Below are 27243 nucleotides of genomic sequence, written 5' to 3'. Positions count from 1 at the left end.
TTTGATGATGGGAAGGTCCTTGCAAGCCCTAGGATACACTCACGGTTGTGCACAGTCTTGATAGTGTCTGTGTTGCTGGATGCTATGTGGAAGGGGGAAAGGATTCATTATGCTACAGCTGGAGCATTGTGACCAGCATGGGGAAGGATCTGGAAAGAAGAGGAAGGCAGAGAATCCATGTCCAGGACCTTTGTCGTCTAGGTGGTGTACAGGGTGTATAAGGAAGTTGCTTGGGCTGTTCGGTCTGGAAAGGAGAACTACACAGTGAATGTCCGTCCTGTTTTCGACTATCCGCAGGATGAGCAGACTTTTCTAGGAGCCACAATCGTTCCCTGGCTGAGTACCTGGCTGAGGCCCAGGGCTAAGGGGAGAAGGGCTGCTTACAAGTCCAGCTGGTGATTTTACCATTCATATAGTCAGCCCCTACCCCAAATCCACAGAAGACCTCTAAGCCCTTGAGGCCTGAAGAAAGCAGGGGGCAGAGAGCTTACTAGACTCTTGTGTACGTGATCATCTCCGTGGCCCCCTCTTCCCTGGCAGCACTCCAGGGCTCTGACTTGCTCATGGCATCAAATTGCTGCCTCCCTCCCCGGTGCCAGCTGGCCAGGAAGTGAAGCCGAGCCTGGTATACTCACTGTAGTGCTGCTTAAACTTTAATGGGCACATGCCATACCAACATAGAGATTCTGACTCACCTAGGTCTCGGTGGGGGCCCCCCTGCTGCAGTCTGAATTTCCACAGGTGGTGGTGATGCTGGTGTGTGGGCCGTATTTTGAGTAACAAGGCTCTACTGCAAATCCTGAGTCTTCCCTCCAGGCTCCAGCCCAGTGTCATCAGGCCAAATGACCACCTCCAAGCTGCTCGAAGAACTGAGGCTCACACTTCTGTTGCTGTTGGGAAATACTGCCTTAATTCCCCTCCCAGCACCCAGGAGACCGTCTTCCCCAGATAGAACTTAGCCATGCAGTGGCCTCGTCATGTGGAGGGCCATTTCAGCAGTTACTTGATGTATTTAAAAGAAACAAAACCCAAACATACCCCATTTCGACTACATCTGTGTTTGGAATACAGCACGTTTTGAATGTGTGCTCGATGCTGTCAGAAACTTTACCCTAAGACACACACATCGATTTTGCCTGACAGGGTGGATTTCTTCTCTTGGAGCTGTAGGTTTGAGATGACCCAGAGGTATCAGCTTGGTACAGTAATCTTTACAAGGTATGCGTATAATGAGCCCTTGCTCAATGAAGCCATAACCCCAGGAACAGTGAATGAACCTGGTTAAATACATCTGCCCCCCACTTTTTAAATTCTATCAGGTGATCGATAGGAGCATTCTAATTATCTTTCAAGTCCTTTTTTTTTTTTTTTAAGATTTTATTTATTTATTTGACAGACGAGATCACAAGTAGGCAGAGAGGCAAGCGGTGGGGGCGGGGGGCAGGGAAACAGGCTCCCCGCCAAGCATAAAGCCCGATGCGGGGCTCGATCCCAGGCCCCTGGGATCACGACCCGAGCTAAAAGCGAGGCTTTAACCCACTGAGCCACCCAGGCACCCCTTTCACGTCCTTTTTAATAAGGTCCTGTCCCTTCCCGCAGCAGTAGCTTATTGGTCAAATGAAGTAATGGAGAGATTTCTCGTGATGATCTTAGTGAGGTCTCTTACACAAAATCATGGTGCTTTATTTTTTATTTATTTTTTTGTTTAGAAACTGTGTGGTCTTGGGTAAGGCACTTAATATCTCTGATTACAAGTGATCTCCTCCGTGAAACAGGGTTAACATTATCTACCTTGAAGAAATTAAAGGAGATTACATTTATGAAAGCATTGGGTCCATTTCTAGCACATGACACGACAGCTTCCTTTGTCTTGGATTTGTTTCTGACTTCTTTGTATGAGGGCCACATTTTATTTCCTTTCCTGCTAGTCTCAAAGCATCTTGAGAACAGGATCTGTATTTTAAATCCTCTTTTAGCCCTTTACTATGTGTTCAGTAACAAAACGTTGAATAAATTAATGAATGACCAGATAATCTCTAAGGTCTCCCTGGCATTTTAAATTCTCAGATTTTGATTCTTTCAATGTTCTAGCTGCTTAGAAGCAATTTGGAGAATTCCCTAAAAATGAATGCCTTCCATGTTAAGGGATTTTCTTTTTTGCAGTCTTATAAAATATGTATTACGTTATTTTAAATAAGTATGTACCTGAGCCTGGGAGCTGGCTGCAGTAGAGTAAGTATCCTCCTTTGTTTATGACCTTTGTTTATGACCTTGGGCCTGATTCTCTTGGGAGAATCCCTGCTCTCTTGGGAGGATCCCTGTGAAAGATAAGCAAGAAATATGCATTTGTTCTTTGTCATGTGACTTGGGAGTCCTGCATAGTAGAGGCTGTTTCAGGATCTGTTCATTTCAGTGCTCATAGAAGATGCTTTTTGTGTTTTAGATTAAATTATGGTCTGGTCCATGGGGTTAGGCCAACTTGGCCGATTAGAAGAGAAACAGTAGGTCCTTTCAAATCTAGGGATGGAAACTGGCTTCCTACATAGGAGGTGGTTCTTGAGTTTTCTGTACAAATGAATGGCTGGGAAACGGTGCTAGCTGAGGCCAACTTTACTAGTTGGTCATTGTGCCTCTGAGATTGACAGGAAGCTGGTAGAAAATGCATGGGCTGTCAAATTTAGACCTGAGTTTAAATTACACCTTGGGTAGATCGATTCCAGAATCTCAATTTTTTAACATTTAAAAAACGGATAATATCAGCCTTCTAGGTTTGTAGGGGTGATGAGTTAGATAGTACGTTAAATGCTTAGTGCAATGCCTGGCAGTGAGATTAGGCCTGATTTAAAGACAACAGTGATGCATTTCAGAGGAGACTTAGACTAAATGGTCTGCCACTCAAAGTATCAGCCTTAGAGTGTGCTGAGGAGTATCCCAAATGTCTGCATTTTATGACAAAAGTGCAGACTGCCGTGGTGGTGCTGAGTTTTTCATGGATCTGGAAAATGGGTGAACAGTCTGGGAAAAGAAAAGACTCCATTGCATGTTTTGTGACCTGATAATTTGAAATACTGGTCCATATGTGAGTAACTTCAACCATTCCTCCTTCTCTAGGAATTATTGTCCACTTAATTATTGTCCACTCTAGGTTTTTGTCCAGGGTGGGGAGGGGTGTGTTTAGTAAAGTTATCTTAACTCAATTTCTTTCAGTCCCTGATAATTCTACATGATTTCTGTTGTCCTTTAATTCTTGGAAAAGTAAATATGTCAGTAATAAAAATAAGCATCATTAAGTCCATTCCACACGTATAGTCTTTTTTAAACAATAGAGGGTTCTGAAATGTGCTTCTGTGTATTGGAAAAGACCCTACACCAAGCTTTGCTAATTAGCTTGTGGCTGATCTCTTCGCAGTGGACCAATCAGTATCCATTTCAGAGGCTCAAGGTATCAGGGTGAGGTTCTCCAATAATAGGTGAATTGGATTCCATGCAGTATGATTGATTCTTGGTTAGGAGATCTTTGTGTTGTGTGGGGCAGCTAATTGTAGATTCTGAGAAGGGTGGTTAAGAAGTAGTGAGGACTGATGACTTTGAGACCCAGGAGTAAAATCAAGTTTTTGTTCCTTCACATGCAGCTATTTTGAACTGGAGAGCAGTGGTCTGAGGGATGAGGTCCGATATCACTATATGCATAATGGGAAGCCCAGGACCGAGGCCCTTCCATACCGGCTGGCAGATGGACAGTGGCATAAGCTCGCCTTGTCCGTTAGCGCCTCTCATCTCCTGCTCCATGTCGACTGCAACAGGTAGGTCTGTGCTTCTGTTCTTCTGTGATTCTGTCCTTGAAATTGAGCAGTGAGAAGGGGAAAAAAAAAATCAGACCCCTCCAGGCCTTACTGGGAAATGAAAACCAAGGGACCCTAATTGTAATTTAACCTACCAAATGGGCCATTAGATATGCTGAAATGGCCAACTGTGATATGCTAAGAAAACAGTTCATTAAGATGATACAGTATCCTGTGACTAGGAACAAATGTACAAAAGGTTGATTACAGATTGGGGAGTAGTAAGCGCACCTCCGCGGACTCCCGGCACCAGCTGAAATTCCATGGAGCTGTGATCACAGTTAACTGTGATCTATTGTTGTTGAGCTCGTGCCACTTGGAAGCCAATGAGCCACTCTACCTTAGAATGAAGCTGAGAAGCCTATGCCACGGAGGCAGCTAATTCTCTTTCACTTCATCAAGCACAGCTTTGCTTAAACATCTTTTCCAAACAGAGGCTTCGTAAAGAGGCTGTGCTTTGAATCTTTGGGAATTAATGCCCTCCATTCTCTGCAGAGGGATGAGCCTTTCAGGTTGCCAGTGGATGGCAGGACCACTGGTGAGACCTGGGGGGTTTTGTCGTGTGTTGTGAATTGGGGTGGAAAGGACATCTCATCCCCCATGTCTGTCACTGGAGTCAAGTTTACTTGGAGCTGAAAAAAAACTCTTGGTCTCCATTGGATCATTTGTGGCTGAACAGTGGCTAATGGCAGTTGAAGGGAATGTTTCGATCTCTCTCGAATCCACTGAACATCCTTGTGGAGAGTGATCTCCTAGAGCAGGTCTTATCCAGTGTTAGCAGTGCCTATGAACTGTTGGTTCTTGTTCCTGATAATGTCAAAGCTAAAATGACTGTTCAGCCACAGGACTTGTTCTGTTAGGTCAAGGATGAGGAACCGGCGTGTTGTGGACAGCCTCCTTTCTGGAACTGAATGGGAGGAACAATAAGCCAGGGTCAATCAGCTCCAGATTATGTTTCTGAAGAGGAGGTGTTCCAGTGTGCTTGCAGTTTGAGCTCTGCAGGTTCTTTTGGAAAAGGGCTGGGAAGTGCAGGGAGCAGAAATTAATGTTAGGCTTAAGGGAACTTCTGCCATCTTTAGTGAGTCTTGTTCCATTTTGATTTATTTAAGATGCTTTCTGGACTTGGAGAGAATTATGACTTCAACTGGACAAAGATTCCATAGAAACAATGGCTCCTTTTCACTCTATTGTCCTAACTTGGGTGGCCTGAAGAAAGCTGGCCCTCATCTGCCATCTTTCTTTCTACCTCCAAGAGCTCACTGGCTCCGTCAGTTTTCTAGCACTCCAGCCCAGGCAGCCTTCCTCTGGTCGCCCTGTTTCCATCTGTGTGCCAATGGGAGAGCAGAAAGGCCCTGCAGGTCCTATGCCACAGGTGAGAAAGGGGCCTCAAAATTCTAGTTTAGTAATTCCCACCTAAAAAGTTTGTGGGATATTGCTGGTTTCTTGCTAAGCAATTTTTTGCTTATTCCTTCCAAATGTTTTGTCTTCCTTTTTTTACTAATCTCTCTGGAGAAGGAAAAAGAGGAAAGAATATGTCTTTGCTAATCTAACATTTCACACTTCCACAGATTCTCTGGTTCCTATGAAACACTCTTTTCTGACCTCCTCAGCCACTTGGGCAAGTTAATTTCTGTGCATCTCTTTTTAAACTTGTAAACTGGGGTAATACTTGTTCATAGATGGGAGTGTTAAACAAGATGGTCCGTATAAGGGGCTCTGAGTGGTACTTAGGTTTTGATGCTCAGTACCATGTTCATTGTTGACTCTACACAGTTACGGTACCTCTGTCTCCAAACTTTCATGTACTGTATGCCCTTCTTGGCTGCCTTGGCCTTTCCATCAGGAAAGTGGAGAGAGGATGAGAGCTGGAGCCCACAGTATTTTACAAGGTCAGACTCATTTATAAAGAAATGGACTGAGGGGGATTCTGAATATCCCTTCATTTCTCTTGAAATTTATCATATTTTAGTTCATGACCTAACATGTCCTTCATATAAGATCTTGGAAGGAGAATGTAAAGTCGTTGCCAGTTAATAATTCATGGGCCCCAAACACAAATGAGGTTTTTGGATAGGTCAGGGGAAAGAAAGGCCCAGAACAACTGGACCCCAGGAGAGGTAAAATTGATTTTCGGTGTAATTCCCAAATCTGGTGACACCTAGGAATTACTGGGGAACTTATAAAAAGGATTGGGTGACCAGGCCCCATCTCTGATGGGCTGGATCAGATTCCCTCAGGGTGGAAACTTCTGAGAAGCTGTATTTTTAATAAGCTCTCCATGTAGGTCTTATGCAGGTGGTCTAGCCTTGGTACATGGGATGGTGTTTCAAAACCAGTGGTTTAGGTGGAAGGGGGAGGAAGCTGAGGAAGAGGGTAGGTTGTAACGAAAAGTAAGGGACCTTGGAAAACCAAGTACCTGGTGCAGAGCCCCCAGGAAAAAAGAAGAAAGCATAAAGGAAAGAGGGTAGGTCTAGTGAATAGCACAGGCTTACCTTCTTTACACGTTTCTTCCTAGCAGTGCTAGCTGATTCTAGGGTGGCAGAGACTCTGGTCCGTTTATCAAGATGCTGGTCTACTACTTATATAGGCCACTCACCCATAGAGTGAATGTCACAAAGCCTGGTTTTTACCCTTTAAGATATGCATTTCATCCTCTCGAGACTGTTTTGAAGGCTTTCCCTCTTAGAGGTACACTTTTTTTCTCAACCTGTCCTAGAGTTCTACTGGCTAGGTGACAGAGAGTGATGTGATATTTACTGAGTGTTGACTTGTGCTAGGCACAGTGCTAAGCATTTTATATAGATTAACTTGTCCCATACTCATGTTTACTTTCTTGTTTTAAAATGATGGGGCTGAGGTTACATTATAAGTTTACAGTCCTGCTTCTAATATGTGGCTGTACTAAGATTTGGACCCAAATCTGATTCACGAGTGTTCTAAGTGCTAGGCTGTACGGCCCAACAGGGGGGGACTATGGCACTGGAAGGGCCATAAGGGAGACCAAAGCCTGATTCAGTGTGAGCAGTTTGCTCCTTTCTAGTATCTTCCTCCCGTACGTCTTAGATTGCTGATCCTTGGAGTTGTTTGGTGAGATACAGAATCTTACTAATGAAACTAATTTCTTTAGCATGTGGGAAGAGACCTACATTTATTGAGCATCTATTAGAGGCCAGGTAACATGAGCGCCATAATAATTCTTAGGATAGTCATGTGGGGACAATTTTATTAGAGCTATTTTACAGGTGGGGAATTAGCCTCAAAGATCAATAACTTGGTCTCAATCATGTGTAATAAGCATACAGCCAAAACCTTGAACCGAGATCTAACTCCCATACCTTAGTCTTTCCATCCCCGCAGATCACCTCTGTAAAGTGTTAATGACCTGTGCTTTCCAGGCCATAGTCACAAGCACACAAAGCAGTCTTCCCAGGGGAGAAATGCTACAGACCTTTCTGGAACCATAAAAACATTTGCAATAGGAAGATTTCCCAGGCAATTCATTGCTCTGAGGAACTGGTATGCGGTGAGATTTTCCATCTTTTTAGGTTGAGAATTGAAAAACAGTCTTTTCAGACCTAATTACACTAATTGTCACAAGAAAAGTGACTGCTATTTTAGTTGGTCATGTTACACTTTCTGCTTGCTACGGAGGCTCATGCTTTTCTTCCTGCTTCAGCTGTTTAGCTGGGCCTCATTTTAGAAGCTCCTAAACTATGGATAGTGGATTACCTCAAGCTAGAAACAGAGAAGGAACCATTCAGTTGGGCGCATAGCCTGATTATCTCCATTGCCTTGGGGTTTTTTTCCAGCTCCCTTTGTATTAATAGTTGCCAACAAAGATGAGAATGAAGCCTGCACTAACCTTCCTCAGGTTCTCTCATAACATTCTCTGCTCACCTTGTGGCCTCTTCCCACTACTCAGAGACCAGAATCCACTGGCATCTGGGATTCGGTGCATTAAGTGTTCTGTTTACCACCAAAGATTGTCTTTCCTTCCCTTTGTTAACTTTTTTTTTTAAAAGATTTTATTTACTTATTTGACAGACAGAGATCACAAGTAGGCAGAGAGGCAGGCAGAGAGAAAGGAGGAAGCAGGCTCCCCGCTGAGCAGAGAGCCCGATGCGGGGCTCAATCCCAGGACCCTGGGATCATGACCTGAGCCGAAGGCAGAGGCTTTAACCTACTGAGCCACCCAGGCGCCCCCCCCTTTGTTAACTTTTATCTTTCAGTCAACTCCTCAAATTAATGTATTGGACACTCTCATCCAGGCTGTGGAAGATGCAGAGAAATAAGTCCTTGCCACCAGAAAAGTCGTGGCTTATTCACTCAGTCACTGTTAATTCTGACACAAGCAGGGCCTCCATAGTGATTGACCCTGGTCCCCAGATATCAGAGAAAACATGGACTTGGACTGAAGCCCTATTAGTAGGCTGATAAGACAACTCAGGATAGCAGCTGAGCCGTGGACAGAACTGAAAATGGTCACTCCCAACATCTTGGTGTGGAATTGACTGGAGCTGCGCTTCTCATTCGCTAAGGGACAGACTCAGAAGTGTTTCTCATTCAAATGGTACATTCATCTACCCTTTGGCCAGCATTGCACAAAATGCTTCAGTCCAAGCCAAACTCCTGTTGCCTCACTGCTGGAAGACATCTCTTACACAGTCATAGTGCAACAGAGCTCTGAACCCTGACCTTACTTGTTCAGACTTGTACAAGTGTGCGCACACATGTTGCAGCTCAATTGTCAACTCTGACAGGAAGTTAATAGTTACAGTCTAGACAACAAACACACTTCGATTTTACTTTTAACACATGCTGTTTGTTTACTGCAGAGCACACTGAGTTTTTGCATACAAGTGACCTTGAGCATGCAGAATTAGGGGAAAAAAACAGTATAATTCACTGAACAAGTCAGTAATTCAACATTTTTGTTCAATATTTCAGAGTAACTTCAGGTTATGAGCATCAGTTTCTCTAGTTTTTTTGTTTTCCCCGAAAATGAAATATGTTGATAAGACATTTTTTTCCCCCAGGGAGCTTCTCAAGTATTTATAAACATCTTATTAAACTTATATTCCTTCAGGTAGTTAAGCCACATGTATAACATACTACGTTGATTTCTTTTTTAATCTTATTTATTTGACAGAGAGAGAGAGAGAGAGAGATCACAAGTAGGCAGAGAGGCAGACAGAGAGAGAGGAGGAAGCAGGCTCCCTGCTGAGCAGAGAGCCTGATGCGGGGCTTGATCCCAGGACCCTGAGATCATGACCTGAGCAGAAGGCAGAGGCTTTAACCCACTGAGCCACCCAGGCTCCCCTAACATACTACGTTGGTTTTTATAAACATTTTCTGCTACAGTCAGGAGGAGAAAATGAAGAGATGACTATCAAAGACCACAGCTTCCAAGAGATCCTGGCCAAGACTCAATCTCCTGCTTTCTTGACTGGATAGATGCTTCACTTCGTGAACAGAAGCCTATGCACACAGTTTACTGAAATTAAGATAAAATGGAGAAATGATCATGAGCCTCATGTCCAACTCACCCAGCAGCTCCAGATCTTCTGTCCAGGAAGAGAGGACAAGTGAGCTAGGGAGATAGGATATACCTGTGTGTAAATTTAAGTAACTGTAGAAGGCAGCAGTACAAAGAGCTGTTCTGAGGCTGTATGTGATGGATTGCTGGATTCCTGGTGGAGACACTCGAGTTTGGTAGATCACAGGAGGGAGAGTTGGAGATGTGGAATAGTTTCTCAGTCTCTTACCATCCCAGGTGAAAATGCATTACAATTTCTGCAGCTTTACAGTTTTGTCACTGTGTGATTTGATTCGGTACCAGTCACATGAATTCGGCATGGAATGAGGTCTGTCTGGTAAGCATTACAAAGCCAGTTACAATGCTGGTGAGAGAGGAGTGTGTATGTGTGAGTGGAATCAAGTTGAGGGAAAGCTTTCAGGGAGAGCCAGAGAAGGAACTATGAAAGCAGGGAGGGAAGGAAAGGGAAGGAAGAGCTCTTCCCTGTGGCTTAATCTAGACTGAAATGAATGCTGAATCTTTGTCTTCGTTTTGTTGTTTATAAGATGTGATTTACATATGTTATACGGGAGTGTGAAATCAGACCATTTGTGCCTTACATTCCTTGAAGATTCTTTGTTCATTCAGTCATTCGCCGGGAACCATGCTTGCATCTGTAAAATGGAAATAATAGTGACTCTTCTAACTTAGAGTTGTAAGAATCTAGCAAAAAAGGGTGTGCCAAATCTTGATAATTTCAAGCTGCTTTATACAGCATCATGAAGTCCTATAGATGAATACTCTCAGAAAAAAAAGCTGTTAAAATACACTGGAAAGGAATTCAATATAGTCAGATTTTCCCCTGTGTACAAACAGTAGCTCATGTCCCAAGGATGAGGACCTAGTTTGGAATGTGGATCTATGGCGCAGTGTAGGGTTTGAGGACAATCAGGTCCTTGATGTTACTTAGGTAACGTTCTCCGGTAATTTGGTTCCATGGCTGGTAACGCGACACCAAGGATACATGGTTTTTATACCAGTGGAGTCCTTTTTAAAAAATATAAATAAATAAATAAACAAACAAACAAATAAATAAATACAAATAAATATAAAACAAATAAAAATAAAATAAATTAAAAATAAAGTAAATAAATAAAAATAAAATTAAGTTAAAAATTGCAGCACCTCTTTAAAAATGGGAAATATTGTGAATAGGGAAGAAAACCTCCTCTCCATTGTGTTAAGATCTTTTGTTGATCCTAGCAGGGCCTTGAGAATGCAGTTTGGTGTTTTTCCCTTTTTAATCACGCGAGAGAGGAGGTGCAGAAATTTACTTCACCCTCCCCATCTCAGAAGCCAAAATTATCACAGTTTTTATGAGGAGATATACAAGTAGGTGAAGCTTTACAGAGTGAGGAAACTCACTTGTTTTAATTTCCTTAACAAAATAATTTTGCTTTTCTACTTGGAAAATCTGGCTTTTTAGCACAAGAATGTTCTGGACTGCAAACTGGAGCTGAAAGAGATTGGTAAATTCATATGACCTTGAGGAAGGAATGTTCTGTTTCTGAGCCTTAGCTTTCCAGGTACAGTAAGGGGCTATAGGTCCAGGTGGTTTTTAGGTTTACTTCTGTCTCTGACCTTCTGGGCATATCTCTGGTTTACTTGAGGCATGCTTTTCTTTTTTCCAATATTCAGGACCCTGGAGAGCAACCCAGCCCTGCCTCTTCAGGACCCTGGAGAGCAACCCAGCCTTGCTGTCCTCACAGAGCCCTTTCTGTAGTATAGACCAGCAGGGGGTTTGCAGTGACCTGATTGATACATGGGTTGGTTCAGTTAGCGTGCTGCTGGTGAGCTCTAAATGAGCTCTAAATTAACTCTAAATGCCCAATCTTTTTTTCCCATTTGTCTGTCCTCTTGCTGGAGTAGGTGCTGCATATGCATTATTAGATGCTAATGGATGTTCACATCTTATTCTCTCCCATCTTGAGCTCTTTATTTCTTCAAGTGTTCTGCCCCAGACATGTGACCATGGACAGCCTTTTGGCGGTGCTGGCTGACCTGGCAATGAAGGTCTTGGTAGATCGATGACCTATAAGATAGAGTAGTGCACCCCAGCCGGCAGATAATGTATAGTTGCGCTGTTGAAAGATATTTCTTCTGAACACTGAGGGAAGAGAAAAACCTTTGCTGCCAAGCTGTAAAGATATAATGGGGGAAACTGGATCTAAAAATGCAGGTGGCCAATGTTGTAGATTCTTCGGCAAAGTGGAGAGTAGCTACTTAGTTGGTAGGCAGCCTAGATATTAGAGTATTGATGATCTCATTCTGACTGAGCCCCTCTCATTTCTACCCATGCTGTGTACCCTCTGGCTTATATTCATTCCAACCTCATTGGGTAGGTTCCACATTTAACTTTGCCCTGTCTTCTAATGACATCAGTAGCAGACCTGTTTCTAATCTTGTCTTTTCAAGAACCTTCATCTTTTCCTCTTGTTCCCTAGAGGGCCTAATGAACTGCACTCCGGTGTTTTTAGTTTTGTAAATGGAGAAGACAACAAAGGAATACAATAGAATCTATTCTTTATTTGTTAACTTGTTGGCTACCTGAGGCCATGAGTAGATTGACAAGAAGGCACTTTACTGCATATGTGGGACCCAACATATATTAGAATACAGAGGAAAATGGGACTGCATTTCCAACTCTAGTGATTACATCTACATGCCTTCAGACACATCCTGAGTTGTCATTGTATTGCGTGGACAGGGGTATACACTGGGTAAATGGAAGGGGAAATAGGCTGCAAGAGAAGTAAATGTGTTCTTGTAGGAAACATATCGATGCTTGCATCTTTCTTGTTACAATTTTATTGTCTCTTTGATGGATATGCACAGTATTTTTTAAAAAGGAAAGCAAGGAGAGAAAAGTCAAGCCAGAACAATATGTGTGATGGAAGGAATCTTGTCTTTCTAAAGAACACATTTATATATTGTCTCTGTTCCCCTTATGATCCACTTGTTGGAATAGAGCATTGGGGAATAGAAAATGCATGGCCCATGAGGATTTTTTAACTGGAACAAAAAAATCCAAACACTGAATTAGTTTTTTAGTTAGACCAGGGGTACTAAGGAGGCACTGAATGGATTTCCTACACTATTGTAAAGAAATACATCTTTCTGGAAACTGAAAAAGTAGCCAGAGTGGTTGGAACTCAAAGAAACAGATGGATAGTTGTACCTGTTTGGTTGTCCCCTCCTTTTTAAAGAGGGTGTGGTAGGGGTGGAGGTGTGGTGTGAGGATGAGCAGGCTGGGAAGGAAAATGTTCCACACATTGTTTTCCCTGCTCTGACCATAAATTCAGTCGACTTTTGTCCCTCGGCTTGTCCTTCTTAATTTCTTGTGTTTCTCCCAGTAGGAGTTCCAGAGCGACTAAGCCAGCTGCTTGGTTAATGTATCTGAGCCCTCACTGGAGGGTTTTCCCCAGGCAACTAGAGTGGAAATAATTCCCTTTCTCTTAAAAAAAAACCTCTGTGATGCTGTTGTCTGCAATTCTTTCTCAGGAACATCAGGCTGCATCTATACTCACTAGAATCTATTTGTCTGGGGGTATGACTTTCCTGATAGCAAACTTCATACACAGGAACTTATGTGCTTGGAGCTGGGGCTATCAGCTGGCTTGAGACACTGAGCATGCCTGAATTAACTAGAATGGAATTTTATTTCCACTGGAGGTAAACCACTCCAGGCTGCAACATCCTGGTACATTCTCAACATTGCACTTGACTCACACATTCACTCTGTGCACTTTTGCTGATAACTGGTCTCCAGGTCTGATACTGTCTTTGAAGCACAGGCAGGGAAAGAGTTGGGGAATTTATGGCTCCTATTTCTTGAGTTCTTGGACATTTTAGCCTCAGAGGCTTAGCACCATGCTGGAGAAAGCTCAGACTTCTTGCTTAGTCATTAGCGAGTTAAGGTTAGTGTCCTGCATTTCTTTAAAGATGATTCCTCTAATCACTTATCTTCAGTGTAGCCCTCTGAACTAGGTATTATTGCATCTTCTATATGGGGAATTGTGAGGTGCTGAGAAGAGAAGGGACTCCTCCAGGAGTATATAGTAAGTCTTTGCAGCCTGGAACCAGCATGCAGAGGGCCGTCCTTATTTCAACGAGCTTATTCTCCACCAGTCATTCCATTTTTTTTTCCTCATTTTTTTTTTTAACACCCTCATGTGACAAGAGAACACTTGTAACTTCTCATGGAAAAAGTACAATGTATTCCATTTATAAACTGAAGAAAACAAAGGTCAAGTTATAAGTGCTACTTTCTAAGACTGGGGATGGTAATCACCTCCTGGGGCCATTTCCCTGTGGCACTAAAATCTCCCTTGTGCATTCCAACCACTGCTGGTCTTCAGACTCTCGAAGGCTTCTGTGGTATTGCTTTTATACTCTCCTTCTTTCCTGGAATCTGAATGTTGATAGGCAGATTCTTGGTCTCAGTACCGCAGAGAGCCTTTAAGGTGAGGCCTTTGAATGGCCCATCATCTTTGTGTGATTGGTATGGCTTGCATATACCTCTGTGCTGATGTGTAATGGCCAAGGACCTAATATTAAATCACGACTGACTGCAAATGAGCCATTTGGCCATTTCTTGAAATGTGCGAGAGATGAGTTACAGTAGTCTCAGTGTTACATGGGTGGTTTTATACGGTTTCAATATAAATTCTGATACTCACGATTTCAAGGTGATAAGCTCTGTGTTCTTTAAGGTGACTTTGAAATCACAAGGTCTCATTAAAAACTATTGGTGGTGAAATAAAGTGTTGAGGCTGGGGGACCCCTGATTAGGAGGACATTGGTCATTATTGCTACTTTTATTGGTATTTAATTAGAAATATACTAGAGCCTGTAGGAGCTAACAAGAGTGAGGTGCAGGATGTAGGTGAGCACCTTGAATTCAGAGTAATTTTCACCGGTGGCAATTTTTCGCAGACATTAGGGTGATGCATAAGGAGTTTGCAAACCTGATTACCATCTTCCCTACCCATCCCAGCCTGTAGGTTAGTGCATTTAATGGCCTCTTGTGAGTGGTAGGATTAAGGTTATAATCCTTCCTAGAGCTGTGAAAAATTTTTCCTTGTCTGGTCCAAGTTTTCTTCTTCAGTTTCCTCTTGCACCGCTTTTCCTGCTTCTCTGACCTCCAGTTCTTTCAGTTCCTCAAGAGAACCAACGTCATGGATGCCACGGGAGTGCCATACATGCCATTTTTGGAGTATCGAGAGGTAAATCCTACTTAGCCTTAATCCTCAGGACAAAAGAAGTCTCTTGTGTTTTATACTTGGACTGTAAAACAGTGCTCCTTTTCCTGCAGAGGAGTTTTTGATCATTTCATTGATGTCTGCTTTTCCCACGGGCTGTAAGCGCCCTCAGAACTCATCATTCCCCATTCCCAGTGCATATCATAAAGCCATCATTGTACTTACGTAGCCAACAGATACTTGTGAATACCTGAATGAATGAACAAATGGAACAGTTCTGCTTTAGGGGTCCGTATTTGTGGCTTCTGACCTGTGATCTTACCCTTCTAGATGGTTCCATTAGTTAAGCCTCCTTGTTCTCTTCACCTCCGTCTCCTCTCTGGACAGAATGGACATCATTTCTACCCAGTCTGCTAGTACAGGATTATGGGGAGCATCCAGTGAGAACCAGCATGGAATGTGTGCTGTAAATTTCAATATGCTTTGTAAACATTAGGCACAGGGAATGGCAAAGATGAAGTAATCCTAGCATTTCTACTTTGAACTTCTGAGGATTATTCTTTCCTTGAGGAAGGCAGTTAATCTATAAAAGGCTTTTGGTGATTTCCTGGTCTGATTCACAGCCCAGGGTAAACCATGCCTCGCTCTCAAGTTGAATTTACATGTGTCCTGTGTCCGCAGGAGCTCTGGCAGGCATGAATGAGCGTGGGTGATTTACACTTTCGGTCTGAACGTAAACCCCTCACAGGTAGGATTAAGGGCCGATGTGCCCCCTCTGCTGGAGAGCAGACATAATTGGGTGGTATATGTGTTGGTCCTGCAAGCTGCTCTATCTCCAGTATAAACTTCTGTGGGTCTGCTTCTTGAAGCTGCATTGGGCGCTCACAGGAAGGGCTGCCTACCAAGGCCATTAAGTTAAGCCCCGTGGGCAGGGTTTTGTATAATATTATTATTTTTTAATGAATATTGCATGCTATTTGGGTGTAGCCTTATTGTGAAACTCAATGGATTTTTCATTTCTTTAATTTTTTGAGATCAGGGGCGCCTGGGTGGCTCAGTGGGTTAAAGCCTCTGCCTTCGGCTCAGGTCATGATCCCAGGGTCCTGGGATCGAGCCCTGCATCAGGCTCTCTGCTCAACAGGGAGCCTGCTTTCTGTGCCTGCCTCTCTGCCTACTTGTGATCTCTGTCCGTCAAATAAATAAATAAAATCTTTAATTTTTTGAGATCATAAAAGGTGCTTGCCAGATTCACAGAGTAAAATGTGTATAAGAAGCTATGAGAACAGAAATTCTAGGGAACTATGTGAAGATTGGGGTGAAAGTTTGCAGTATAGGTTTTTTTTAGCTTTGTAAGGTGGAATAATATATAATGCATTTCCTATGTATACTATATGTTACAGTACTGAATAACATAAAAACAAAGGTGAAAGCTATTTAAAACTGTGTAATACTTACCACCCTACTCTTTTTTTCTTTTTTTAATTTCTTTTCAGTGTTCCAGAATTCATTGTTTATGCACCACACCCAGTGCTCCATGCAATGTGTGCCCTCCTTAATACCCACCACCAGGCTGGCCCAACCTCCCACCCCTTTCCCCTCCAAAACCCTCACATTGTTTTTCAGAGTCCACAGTCTCTCATGGTTCGTCTTCCCCTCCAATTTCCCCCATCTCCCTTCTCCTCTCCACCCTACTCTTAATTCCATTGTGCATAGGTGATCATTAAAAGTTGTATTTCCATTCTTGAGGTTTATTTCTTTTCATATATGAGCACTTTCCCCCTGAACGATGAGCTGGAACGTGTCCTTCCTCAGCTGCTTTCTCATTTAACAGAATAAAGCCTTGTCACATCATCGGTGTGGAGAAGGTAGGGACGGGGGCTGTTTTGTTTCTTGTAGGATACTCTGGATCGTTCTGTGCCTTGGTGGTGTACGTGGCAGTAATCACCTGCAGGCCTGCAGCCACCTGCTTTGGGCTCTACACAACAGTGACCATAGAAACAGGGCCGGGAGCCAAGAGCCCCTGCCCCTGATCAGCACGTTCTGTCTCAGCTCTGTAGCTAGGGGAGACCGTGGCAATTAGCCTCTGCTGAGATGGGGGTTGCTAGATGGAAGTGGGTGTGTGATGAGGGTCAGATGCTCGGTGCTTGGGCATAATGCTAACTGTTGTTTGTGTGGTTGAAGTGGAGCCCATGCTGTCCCGGGTCAGGCATTACGTGAACACAATGAGAGAAAGTATAGTGGTTAAGATCACAAGCATTTGGAGTTGGACAACCTTGGATTTCTACTTGAGCTTTGACTTGAGTTATAGGATTTTTGGCAAAGTTAATTAACTTTCCTAAGCCTCAATCCTAAATTAAAGATGATGGCTCCCTCACTGCATAACTAGACTTAAATAGGACCACACACGTGTGTTAGGACATTGCTGGTTGCAAATAACAGCGGCTTAAACTATACAGATATATAATGGTCATGTAAACAAGTTGAGATGAGGCAGTGCCGGAGAGGAGTTGATATTCTGGTCATCTGGGACCAACGCATCCTTTATCTGCTTCTGCTGGTATCCCCAGCATTGTCTCTGGATGCTTTCCACTGGCAAAGGGGGAAAGGGTTGCTATGATTGTCAGAGACTAACCGTTCTTCCCTCCATGGTGCTGGCACTGCTCCAATAACACCGGGGTACGAGGTACGTGGAGCACAGAGAGAGAAGTGGTTCTTGGGCGGGCTGTCATCAGTGAGGCCATAGCAGATCCACAGTTGAGCTCTGCACCTGGTAAGAGTTCGGTACAAACCTGCATGGTGCCTGCTGGTGCTGAATTTGATAGCGATGGTTCTTCCACATCTGAGCAGAAGTGAATAGGACAAATCCAAGGAGGTGAGACCAGTATCTAGTGAATCAGGAGTCCTTTGTATACCGAGCCATTCTTGCCCTTGGGGCATCGTTAAGGCTGTTACCAAACAGGAGAGAGAATGAGGGCATCCAAGTGGCCAGTGTGGCTAATACCTTGAGCCATCGACCCTGGTGGCCAGGGCAGCTCCTGTTAGGCCTTTGCTCTGGCCAGCCTGGCTGGTGCCTGTTGCTGCTGCCCCTTCCCCTCGAGGTCCCCTGGCAGACCCGTTGAAGCCGGTGCCTGACTGTAGCTTCTACCAAGGTCCGCCTTCCCTTTCTGCACTTCTTGCGTTCTTGGACACTGATCGCTTGGCTTTTGATGCTCGCTGCTTTCCACGTATAGTTCGGCAATGGATTCAGTTTCCTTCTGTTTACTGACCTCCAAGCTTCAGGGCACCCCTGTCAGCTCCAACCCAGGGCACACCCCTCTGGCAGGAGAGCCCTTTCCCACCCTCAGTGGAGAACAGACCTTGGTTTTCACTGATTGCCTCGTGCTGACTCCTTTCTGTACTTGGATCTTGTTTCCCTGATGTACGTAAGCTGCAGATGGGATCCCCAGCTTGGCGCGGGTGCTGGTGACCTTGCTGGAGGTCAAGCAGGCAGCAGTGGAATCAGCATTTGCAGCTGGGTCTACGGTTTTCATTTGGAGTAACTCTGAAATCAGGATTCTGAATTTCAGTGAAGAATGAAATACAGCCTTGACAGAATCTGCGAAGCTGTTTCACATACAAATTATGTGACTGAGCTCTGCCCCAAAGCTCATCCTTGCTAAGTGCTATGTGAAAAAGGTGATCTGATATTTGCCAGGTGAGGAATGATGAGGCTTAACTAAACTGTCACCTTCAGAGGGAGTGTGATTAGGTATTGGCTCCGTCGTCCCTCCAGGGGGGAGACCGTGGGATGGTGGAAAAAAACTTGGAGTCTGGGCAGGGTATCTTCCATTTGCTTCTCCAGAAACCTTCTCTGCCCTCCCTTTTCCACTCCTCCGTGTCCTGCTGATAGGCCGACCACAGGTTGCTCCATCATTTAGTTTCTTGGAGTTCCTCAGCAGGAAGAACAGGCAGGAGGTAAGGGAGAGAGAGGAGAGAATAGGATTTCCTTAGATTTTCCTCTATGGGGTCACCTTGGGCTGACTGAGCCTCTTGACTGAAAGCCACAGGCCCTATCAGATGGCCTTTTTGGGTTCTCTTAGCCTTTTCATCCCCAGAAAAGAGATTCCCTAGCTCCTTCTTTTTAAGCTTTGTGGCAATACACCATCCCTTGTGGTTTATATACTCTCTGTTCATACCTCTATAAATAATCAGTTAATTATATTGGCTGCAAATTGCCAAACCTCTCTATTTCCCACCAAGACCCTGATGGTTACAGGTTCAAAGTCAGAGACCCTGGATCACGGCCTGGCTTCACTACTTCGTAGCTGTGTGTCCTCAGGTAAGTTTCCTAACCTCTTTGAGTCCTGGGTTGCTCATCCATAAAAGTGAGGTGGCAATTACTCTTCCAAATCAGCAGGAAGAAAGAGTGTGAAAGGTGCACGGTGGGGTGTTTTCCTTGATTGGCCAGGAGTTTGGGGAAAGCAGAGAGGTTTGAGGATGGGGCACATAGGTCCCCAGACAGGGTCCTGCCTCAGCCGACCCTCCAGCCCAGCCAGGGAGAGGCATATCTGGGGGGGGGGGGGCGGGAATCGGACCCAACAGATGATCTGTCCAGGCTGAGCCTGTAGGACCTCATCTTCCATTCCTCTCAGCCTGGAATCTCAACTCTTAGAGAATACAGATGAGATCCCCTCCAGTTACAAATTATGTAGTCATGACATTAGCCCCTGTACGATGGACTCTCGGATAAGGCCTTTGGAAAACCTAATGATGTGGTCAGAAAAGAGGAAATTGTCAAAATGGTGTTAAGAGACATAGATGAAAAAGCCAATCCTTTGGCTTTTGTTTTTTTTTTTTTTTTTTTTTTTTTTTTTGCTATTCAGAGTGCACTATTGGCAAAGGTAAATCCTGTTACTTGTATCTGTGATAATCTGACAGTGGTAGCTTAAAAAAAAAAGAAAGGCAGTGGCATTTATATTGGAAATTTGCTTGGGAAGGTCTTGTGCCTGAACTTTGAGAGGGACGTAGCACTGACTCTCGCTGGTCAGTCTTTATCAGGTCAGTCATCTCCTCCTCTTTTATTATCTCTGAAGGACTTCCACCGCGTGAAATCATCTTGATCATTTACCTGCTTACAATTTTATGGTGTCTCATTTTTCTCACCCATACCTCTGATCTCTAGTGAATAGTGTTAGCAACTTCAACTTGTCTTATTTTAAATCTGTGTCCCCAGTACCTGGCATTTGTTGAATCAGGACGTGGATTAACAAATGAGGGAAGGACTCCTTTGCATAAGTGGCTGGGTTGGAATGGAGAGAAAATTCCAGGCGTCTAAAGAGCTGATGTCTAGTATTCTTTCCACAGCACTGAAGAGCTTGGCATGAACCCACAATTCCAAGATACAAAATGCTCAGGGCCCTGATAGAAGCAATGACACAGGTCAACCATTAGAGGATTTGAATATGGGAAGTTTGAATGAGGCTTTAGATTGGAGCCTGACTGCTGTGTTCATAGGCGGATCCCCCATTTCCACTCCTCTCCCTTGGCCTTCTTTAATTGGACCACAGTTTTACTGTTTGTTAAAAAAAAATCCTACATTGTGGGTTTAATTGTAGTAATAGTATATAGATCTATGTTTGGCACATAATAAGCACTTAGTCATTGTTAATTTTTATTGCCAGTAATAATAGGAGCAATTGTAAAAGGAATAGGAGGAAAAGACTATGAAACGAAATTCACTGAATGCTAGCTGGTAGATGAGAAGACTTGGGGTCCTAGGCCTTGCTCTGCTGCTCCACTTTGTAACCTTCAAATACTTCCCTTCTCTTGGCATCATGCAAAATGAAGAGTTTGAATCTGATGGCCCCTGGGTGGCCTCAGACTGCTTAGAAGCATGGTCTCAAGGATAGACAATATTTGTGTGTTGGCACAGTGTGCGTGCGGGGCGTGTGTGATTTTTTTGGTGATTTTCATTTTTTCTAATGCTATAAGGTTATTTAACAGCAAAGAAAACCATGTTTCTGGTGCCCCCTTGGACCCAGCACACATAAAGCTTTTTGGTATCAACCAGGTTCTCAAATACCCACTGGTTGGTTGACTGACTAGTCAGGTTGGGCGGTAGGAGGTTACAGTTCCAAGGGATCGCGAAGAGCAAGGGAAAGGTGAAGGAACCTTTCATTCCTTAGTTTTTGGATTGTCCGTGCACGTTTGGGTCATCCTCACTCATGTATACTTCAGGCAAAAAAGGGAAGCGGAGGACAGAGGTAAGAAAGAAAAAGCCGGAAAGGAACAAATATTTACTAGGTGTTTACTATGTATCGGGAGCTTACATATCGCATCTCATTAAATGTTCAGAACAAGCCTGCGAGATGCGGGAACGGATGTTTTCGAGGCCTCTTCACTTCCGTTTTGACCATAAGGAGGTGGGCTCAGGAAGGGCCAGTTTCTAGGTCTGAGAAGTTGGGGAGGCGGATTCCAGGTGAATGGAAACCCAGCCCTGTATGGTTCCAAATCCACCCTGTGCTCGTCCTTTGTGAGGTGATCACTCCACATCTCCTCCTCATACCCTTGACACAGTCCTCTCGCTCATGCATTCTTTTTTTTTTTTTTTTAATTTTTTATTTATTTTCAGCGTAACAGTATTCATTGTTTTTTCACCACACCCAGTGCTCCATGCAATCTGTGCCCTCCCTAATACCCACCACCTGGTTCCCCCACCCTCCCACCCCGCCCCTTCAAAACCCTCAGGTTGTTTTTCAGAGTCCACAGTCTCTCATGGTCCACCTCCCCTTCCAATTTCCCTCAACTCCCTTCTCCTCTCCATCTACCCTTGTCCTCTATATTATTTGTTATGCTCCACCAATAAGTGAAACCATATGATACTTGACTTTCTCTGTTTGACTTATTTCACTCAGCATAATCTCTTCCAGTCCTGTCCATGTTGCTACAAAAGTTGGGTATTCGTCCTTTCTGATGGAGGCATAATACTCCATAGTGTATATGGACCACATCTTCCTTATCCATTCATCCGTTGAAGGGCATCTTGGTTCTTTCCACAGTTTGGCGACCGTGGCCATTGCTGCTATAAACATTGGGGTACAGATGGCCCTTCTTTTCACTACATCTGTATCTTTGGGGTAAATACCCAGCAGTGCAATTGCAGGGTCATAGGGAAGATCTATTTTTAATTTCCTGAGGAATCTCCACACTGTTCTCCAAAGTGGCTGCACCAGTTTGCATTCCCACCAACAGTGTAAGAGGGTTCCCCTTTCTCCACATCCTCTCCAACACACGTTGTTTCCTGTCTTGCTAATTTTGGCCATTCTAACTGGTGTAAGGTGGTATCTCAATGTGGTTTTGATTTGAATCTCCCTGATGGCTAGTGATGATGAACATTTTTTCATGTGTCTGGTAGCCATTTGTATGTCTTCCTTGGAGAAGTGTCTGTTCATATCTTCTGCCCATTTTTTAATATGATTATCTGTTTTGTGTGTGTTGAGTTTGAGGAGTTCTTTATAGATCCTGGATATCAACCTTTTATCTGTACTGTCATTTGCAAATATCTTCTCCCATTCCGTGGGTTGCCTCTTTGTTTTGATGACTGTTTCTTTTGCTGTGCAGAAGCTTTTGATCTTGATGAAGTCCCAGAAGTTCATCTTTGCCTTTGTTTCCTTCGCCTTTGGAGACATATCTTGAAAGAAGTTGCTGTGGCTGATATCAAAGAGGTTACTCCCTATGTTCTCCTCGAGGATTCTGATGGATTCCTGTCTCACGTTGAGGTCTTTTATCCATTTCGAGTTTATCTTTGTGTACGGTGTAAGAGAATGGTCAAGTTTCATTCTTCTACATATAGCTGTCCAGTTTTCCCAGCACCATTTATTGAAGAGACTGTCTTTTTTCCACTGGATATTTTTTCCTGTTTTGTCAAAGATTATTTGACCATAGAGTTGAGGGTCCATATCTGGGCTCTCTACTCTGTTCCACTGGTCCATGTGTCTGTTTTTATGCCAGTACCATGCTGTCTTGGTGATCACAGCTTTGTAGTAAAGCTTGAAATCAGGTAACGTGATGCCACCAGTTTTATTTTTGTTTTTCAACATTTCCTTAGCAATTCGGGGTCTCTTCTGATTCCATACAAATTTTAGTATTATTTGCTCCAGCTCTTTGAAAAATACTGGTGGAATTTTGATTGGAATGGCATTAAAAGTATAGATTGCTCTGGGCAGTATAGACATTTTAACGATGTTTATTCTTCCCATCCAAGAGCATGGAATGGTCTTCCATCTTTTTGTGTCTTCTTCAATTTCTTTTAGGAGTGTTCTGTAGTTCCTCGAGTACAGATCTTTAACCTCTTTGGTTAGGTTTATTCCGAGGTATCTTATGGTTTTTGGTGCTATAGTAAATGGAATCGATTCTCTAATTTGCCTTTCTGTATTTTCATTGTTAGTGTATAAGAAAGCCACTGATTTCTGGACATTGACTTTGTATCCTGCTACATTACTGAATTGCTGTATGAGTTCTAGTAGTTTGGAGGTGGAGTCTTTTGGGTTTTCCATATAAAGAATCATGTCATCTGCGAAGAGAGAGAGTTTGACTTCTTCCTTGCCAATTTGGATACCTTTTATTTCTCTTTGTTGTCTGATTGCTGTTGCTAGGACTTCTAATACTATGTTGAACAAGAGTGGTGAGAGTGGGCATCCTTGTCGTGTTCCTGATCTCAATGGGAAGGCTGCAAGCTTTTTCCCATTGAGGATGATATTTGCTGTGGGTTTTTCATAGATAGATTTGATGAAGTTCAGGAATGTTCCCTCTATCCCTATACTTTGAAGTGTTTTAATCAGGAACGGATGCTGGATTTTGTCAAAAGCTTTTTCTGCATCAATGGAGAGGATCATGTGGTTCTTCTCTCTTCTCTTATTGATTTGTTCTATCACATTGATTGATTTGCGAATGTTGAACCATCCTTGTAACCCAGGGATGAATCCTACCTGGTCATGGTGGATAATCTTTTTAATGTGCTGTTGGATCCTGTTTGCTAGGATCTTGTTGAGAATCTTAGCATCCATATTCATCAGTGATATCGGTCTGAAATTCTCCTTTTTGGTAGGGTCTTTGCCTGGTTTGGGGATCAGGGTGATGCTGGCTTCATAAAAAGAGTCTGAAAGTTTTCCTTCTGCTTCAATTTTTTGAAACAGCTTCAGGAGAATAGGTATTATTTCTTCTTTGAAAGTTTGATAGAATTCCCCAGGGAATCCGTCAGGTCCTGGGCTCTTGTTTTTTGGGAGGTTTTTGATCACTGCTTCAATCTCGTTACTAGATATCGGTCTATTCAGGTTGTCAATTTCTTCCTGGTTCAATTTTGGGAGTTTATAGTTTTCCAGGAATGCATCCATTTCATCTAGGTTGCTTAGCTTATTGGCATATAACTGTTGATAATAGCTTCTGATGATTGTTTCTACTTCCTTGGTGTTAGTTGTGATCTCTCCCTTTTCATTCATAATTTTATTAATTTGGGCTTTCTCTCTTTTCTTTTGGATTAGTGTGGCCAATGGTTTATCGATCTTATTGATTCTTTCAAAAAACCAGCTTCTAGTTTCGTTGATACGTTCTACTGTATCTCTGGTTTCTACCTCGTTGATCTCTGCTCTAATCTTGATTATTTCCCTTCTTACGTGTGGAGTTGGTTTGATTTGTTGTTGATTCTCCAGTTCTTTAAGGTGTAGAGACAGCTGGTGTATTCTGGATTTTTCAATTTTTTTGAGGGAGGCTTGGATGGCTATGAATTTCCCCCTTAGGACCGCCTTTGCTGTATCCCATAGGTTTTGGAGTGAAGTGTCTTCGTTCTCATTGGTTTCCATAAATTGTTTAAGTTCTTCTTTGATCTCCTGGTTGATCCAAGCATTCTTAAGCAAGGTGGTCTTTAGCTTCCAGGTATTTGAGTTCCTTCTGAACTTTTCCTTGTGATTGAGCTCCAGTTTCAAAGCATTGTGATCTGAGAATATGCAGGGAATAATCTCAGTCTTTTGGTATCGGTTGAGCCCTGATTTGTGACCCAGTATGTGGTCTATTCTGGAGAAGGTTCCATGTGCACTTGAGAAGAATGAGTATTCTGTTGTTTTAGGGTGGAATGTTCTGTATATATCTATGAGGTCCATCTGGTCCAATGTGTCATTCAATGCTCTTATTTCTTTATTGATTTTCTGCTTCGATGATCTGTCTATTTCTGAGAGAGGCGTGTTAAGATCTCCTACTATTAATGTATTCATATCAATATGACTCTTTATCTTGATTAATAGTTTTCTTATGTAATTGGCTGCTCCCATATTGGGGGCATAGATATTTACAATTGTTAGATCATCTTGGTGGATAGTCCCTTTAAGAATGATGTAGTGTCCTTCTGTATCCCTGACTACCGTCTTTAGTTTAAAATCTAATTTATCTGATATGAGAATCGCTACCCCGGCCTTCTTTTGAGGCCCATTGGCGTGAAAGATGCTTCTCCATCCCTTCACTTTCAGTCTGGGTGTATCTTTAGGTTCAAAATGGGTCTTTTGTAGACAACATATGGATGGGTCCTGTCGTTTTATCCAATCTGCAACCCTGTGTCGTTTTATGGGTGCATTTAGGCCATTCACATTGAGAGTGATTATTGAGAGATACGTTTTTATTGACATTGTGTTATCTTTGAAGTCTTTCTTTCTGTCGATTGTCTCTATATTTCTGTTCAATGCTATTCTTAGGATTTTTCCTCTTTTATAGAATCCCCCTTAATATTTCCTGCAGTGTCGGCTTGGTGGTTGCATAGTCTTTCAAGCCTTGCCGGTCTTGGAAACTCTTTATCTCTCCATCCATTTTGAATGTCAGTCTTGCTGGATAAAGTATTCTTGGCTGCATGTTCTTCTCATTTAGTGCCCTGAATATATCTTGCCAGCCCTTTCTGGCTTGCCAGGTCTCTGTGGACAGGTCTGACGTTATTCTGATGGGCTTTCCTCTGTATGTAAGGAGGTTCTTTGTCCTGGCGGCTTTCAAGAGATTGTATCTACAATTATGATTCCTCAATTTTACTATGAGGTGCCTGGATGTTTTTTTTGAATTTATAATCTTGGGGGGGGACCTTTCTACTTCTAGTACATGAACACTTGTTCCATTCGCAAGATTGGGAAAATTTTCATGAAAAATTTGTTCCACTATATCTTCTAGACTTCTTTCTTTCTCCTCCCCTTCAGGGATTCCAATAATTCTGACGTTGGAACGTTTCATGGCATCATTTATTTCCCTGATTCTGTTTTCGTGGCTTCTAAGCTGTTTGTTCCAGGCTTCCTCCTGATCCTTTCTCTCTATTTGTTTGTCCTCCAGATCACTAATTCTATCTTCTGTCTCAGTTACCCTAGCTTTTAGAGAATTTAGATTAGATTGGAACTCATTGAGAGCGTTGTGAACCTCATCCCTGGTGGCCTTCAGCTCTGCCCTAACATTATGAACCTCCTCTCTGGTCGCTTTCAATTCTGCCCTAATCAATTCTGTTTGGTCATCCATGGCTTTCTCCAACCTAGCTATTGCCTGGATAATTGTTAGCCTGAATTCTCTTTCTGACATATTGTCTATGTTGATAGCCGTTAGCTCTGTTGCAGAAGGCCCATCCTCTGTATTTTTCTTCTGTTGGGGATTCCTCCTCCTAGTCATTTTGGTGAGAGATGACTGGACAGATGTAGCTGGATGTATTGACCGTGGTGCAGTCAAGGTGCACCCTGGAATGCTTCTGAGCACTCAGGATTCCCCACCCAAATGAGAGAAAAAAGAAAAGAAAAAGAAAAAAGAGGGAGAGAGAGAGAGACAGGAAAAAAAGGGAAGATAAAAGTGAAGGTTCAGCCCAAATGGGCCCCAGGGTAAGGTTTATGACGTATACAAACAAAAACAGACAAACAAAAAGACTGATAAAAGTATATGACGAGAGAAAAAATATATATATATAAGCAAAAAAAAAGGAGGAGCCTCGTCAAGAAGAACCCCAAGTATAAGATTTATATACTATCCAGACCAACATAAATACACAGAGACACTGGCAGAAGAAAAAGATGGGAGCATGGTTATAGATTCTCGGTGTGGGCGAGGAAGGTTATTTTGATTCTTCCTGGATGTATCTTGATATCTTTGTTAAAGGACTCAACTTTCCTAAGAAAAAGGGGGATTAAAAATTGGTTCACCTATAGGGGTAGCATTGCTTGGAGAAAGGGGGTTACCTTGAAGTTTAACTCTATATGAATGTTAGAAAATAAAAATAAAAAAGGAATAAACTGGACTAAACTAAATTAAAAATTTTTTTTAAAAATTAAGAAAATAGAAAAGCAAAAGAAAAACACATGTGTATGTATCAAAAAAATTCAGGTTAGAAGTTTATCATGGAATTTGATGTACTGGACATCTCACTGTGATGGTAAATAGGTTAAAAATTATCTATATAAAAAAAGAAAAAAAAATGAACCTGAATAGTGGGAAAGAATTAAAAATAAAAGTTGTATCTATGAAGTAGTGGTGGGTGTTCTCTTGTAGTCTTTTTTTTTTTTTTTTCCTGATTTGTTTTCTGGGGGAGGGGGCTGCCACGTGGGTTTTCAGTCAATGATGTTCCCTGAGTTAAGTCCTCCCGACC

At 42.9% G+C, this 27243-nt stretch overlaps 1 protein-coding gene across 1 annotated transcript in view; it reads left to right on the top strand.

Annotated features, from left to right (window-relative positions):
• NELL1 (neural EGFL like 1) overlaps positions 1–27243 on the top strand; it is a gene marked incomplete at its 5' end in the record, with an annotated part of 852276 nt that overhangs the window by 121765 nt on the left and 703268 nt on the right. The window contains one exon of the mRNA XM_080816285.1: positions 3633–3803. Within this exon, the coding sequence (XP_080672411.1) occupies positions 3633–3803 (171 nt within the window). The remainder of the gene's footprint in view (positions 1–3632; positions 3804–27243) is intronic.

Source organism: Martes martes (genome assembly GCF_963455335.1).
Source record: "Martes martes genome assembly, chromosome: 10".
NCBI lineage: Eukaryota > Metazoa > Chordata > Mammalia > Carnivora > Mustelidae > Martes > Martes martes.
This window is presented reverse-complemented; position numbering and strand designations above follow the sequence as displayed.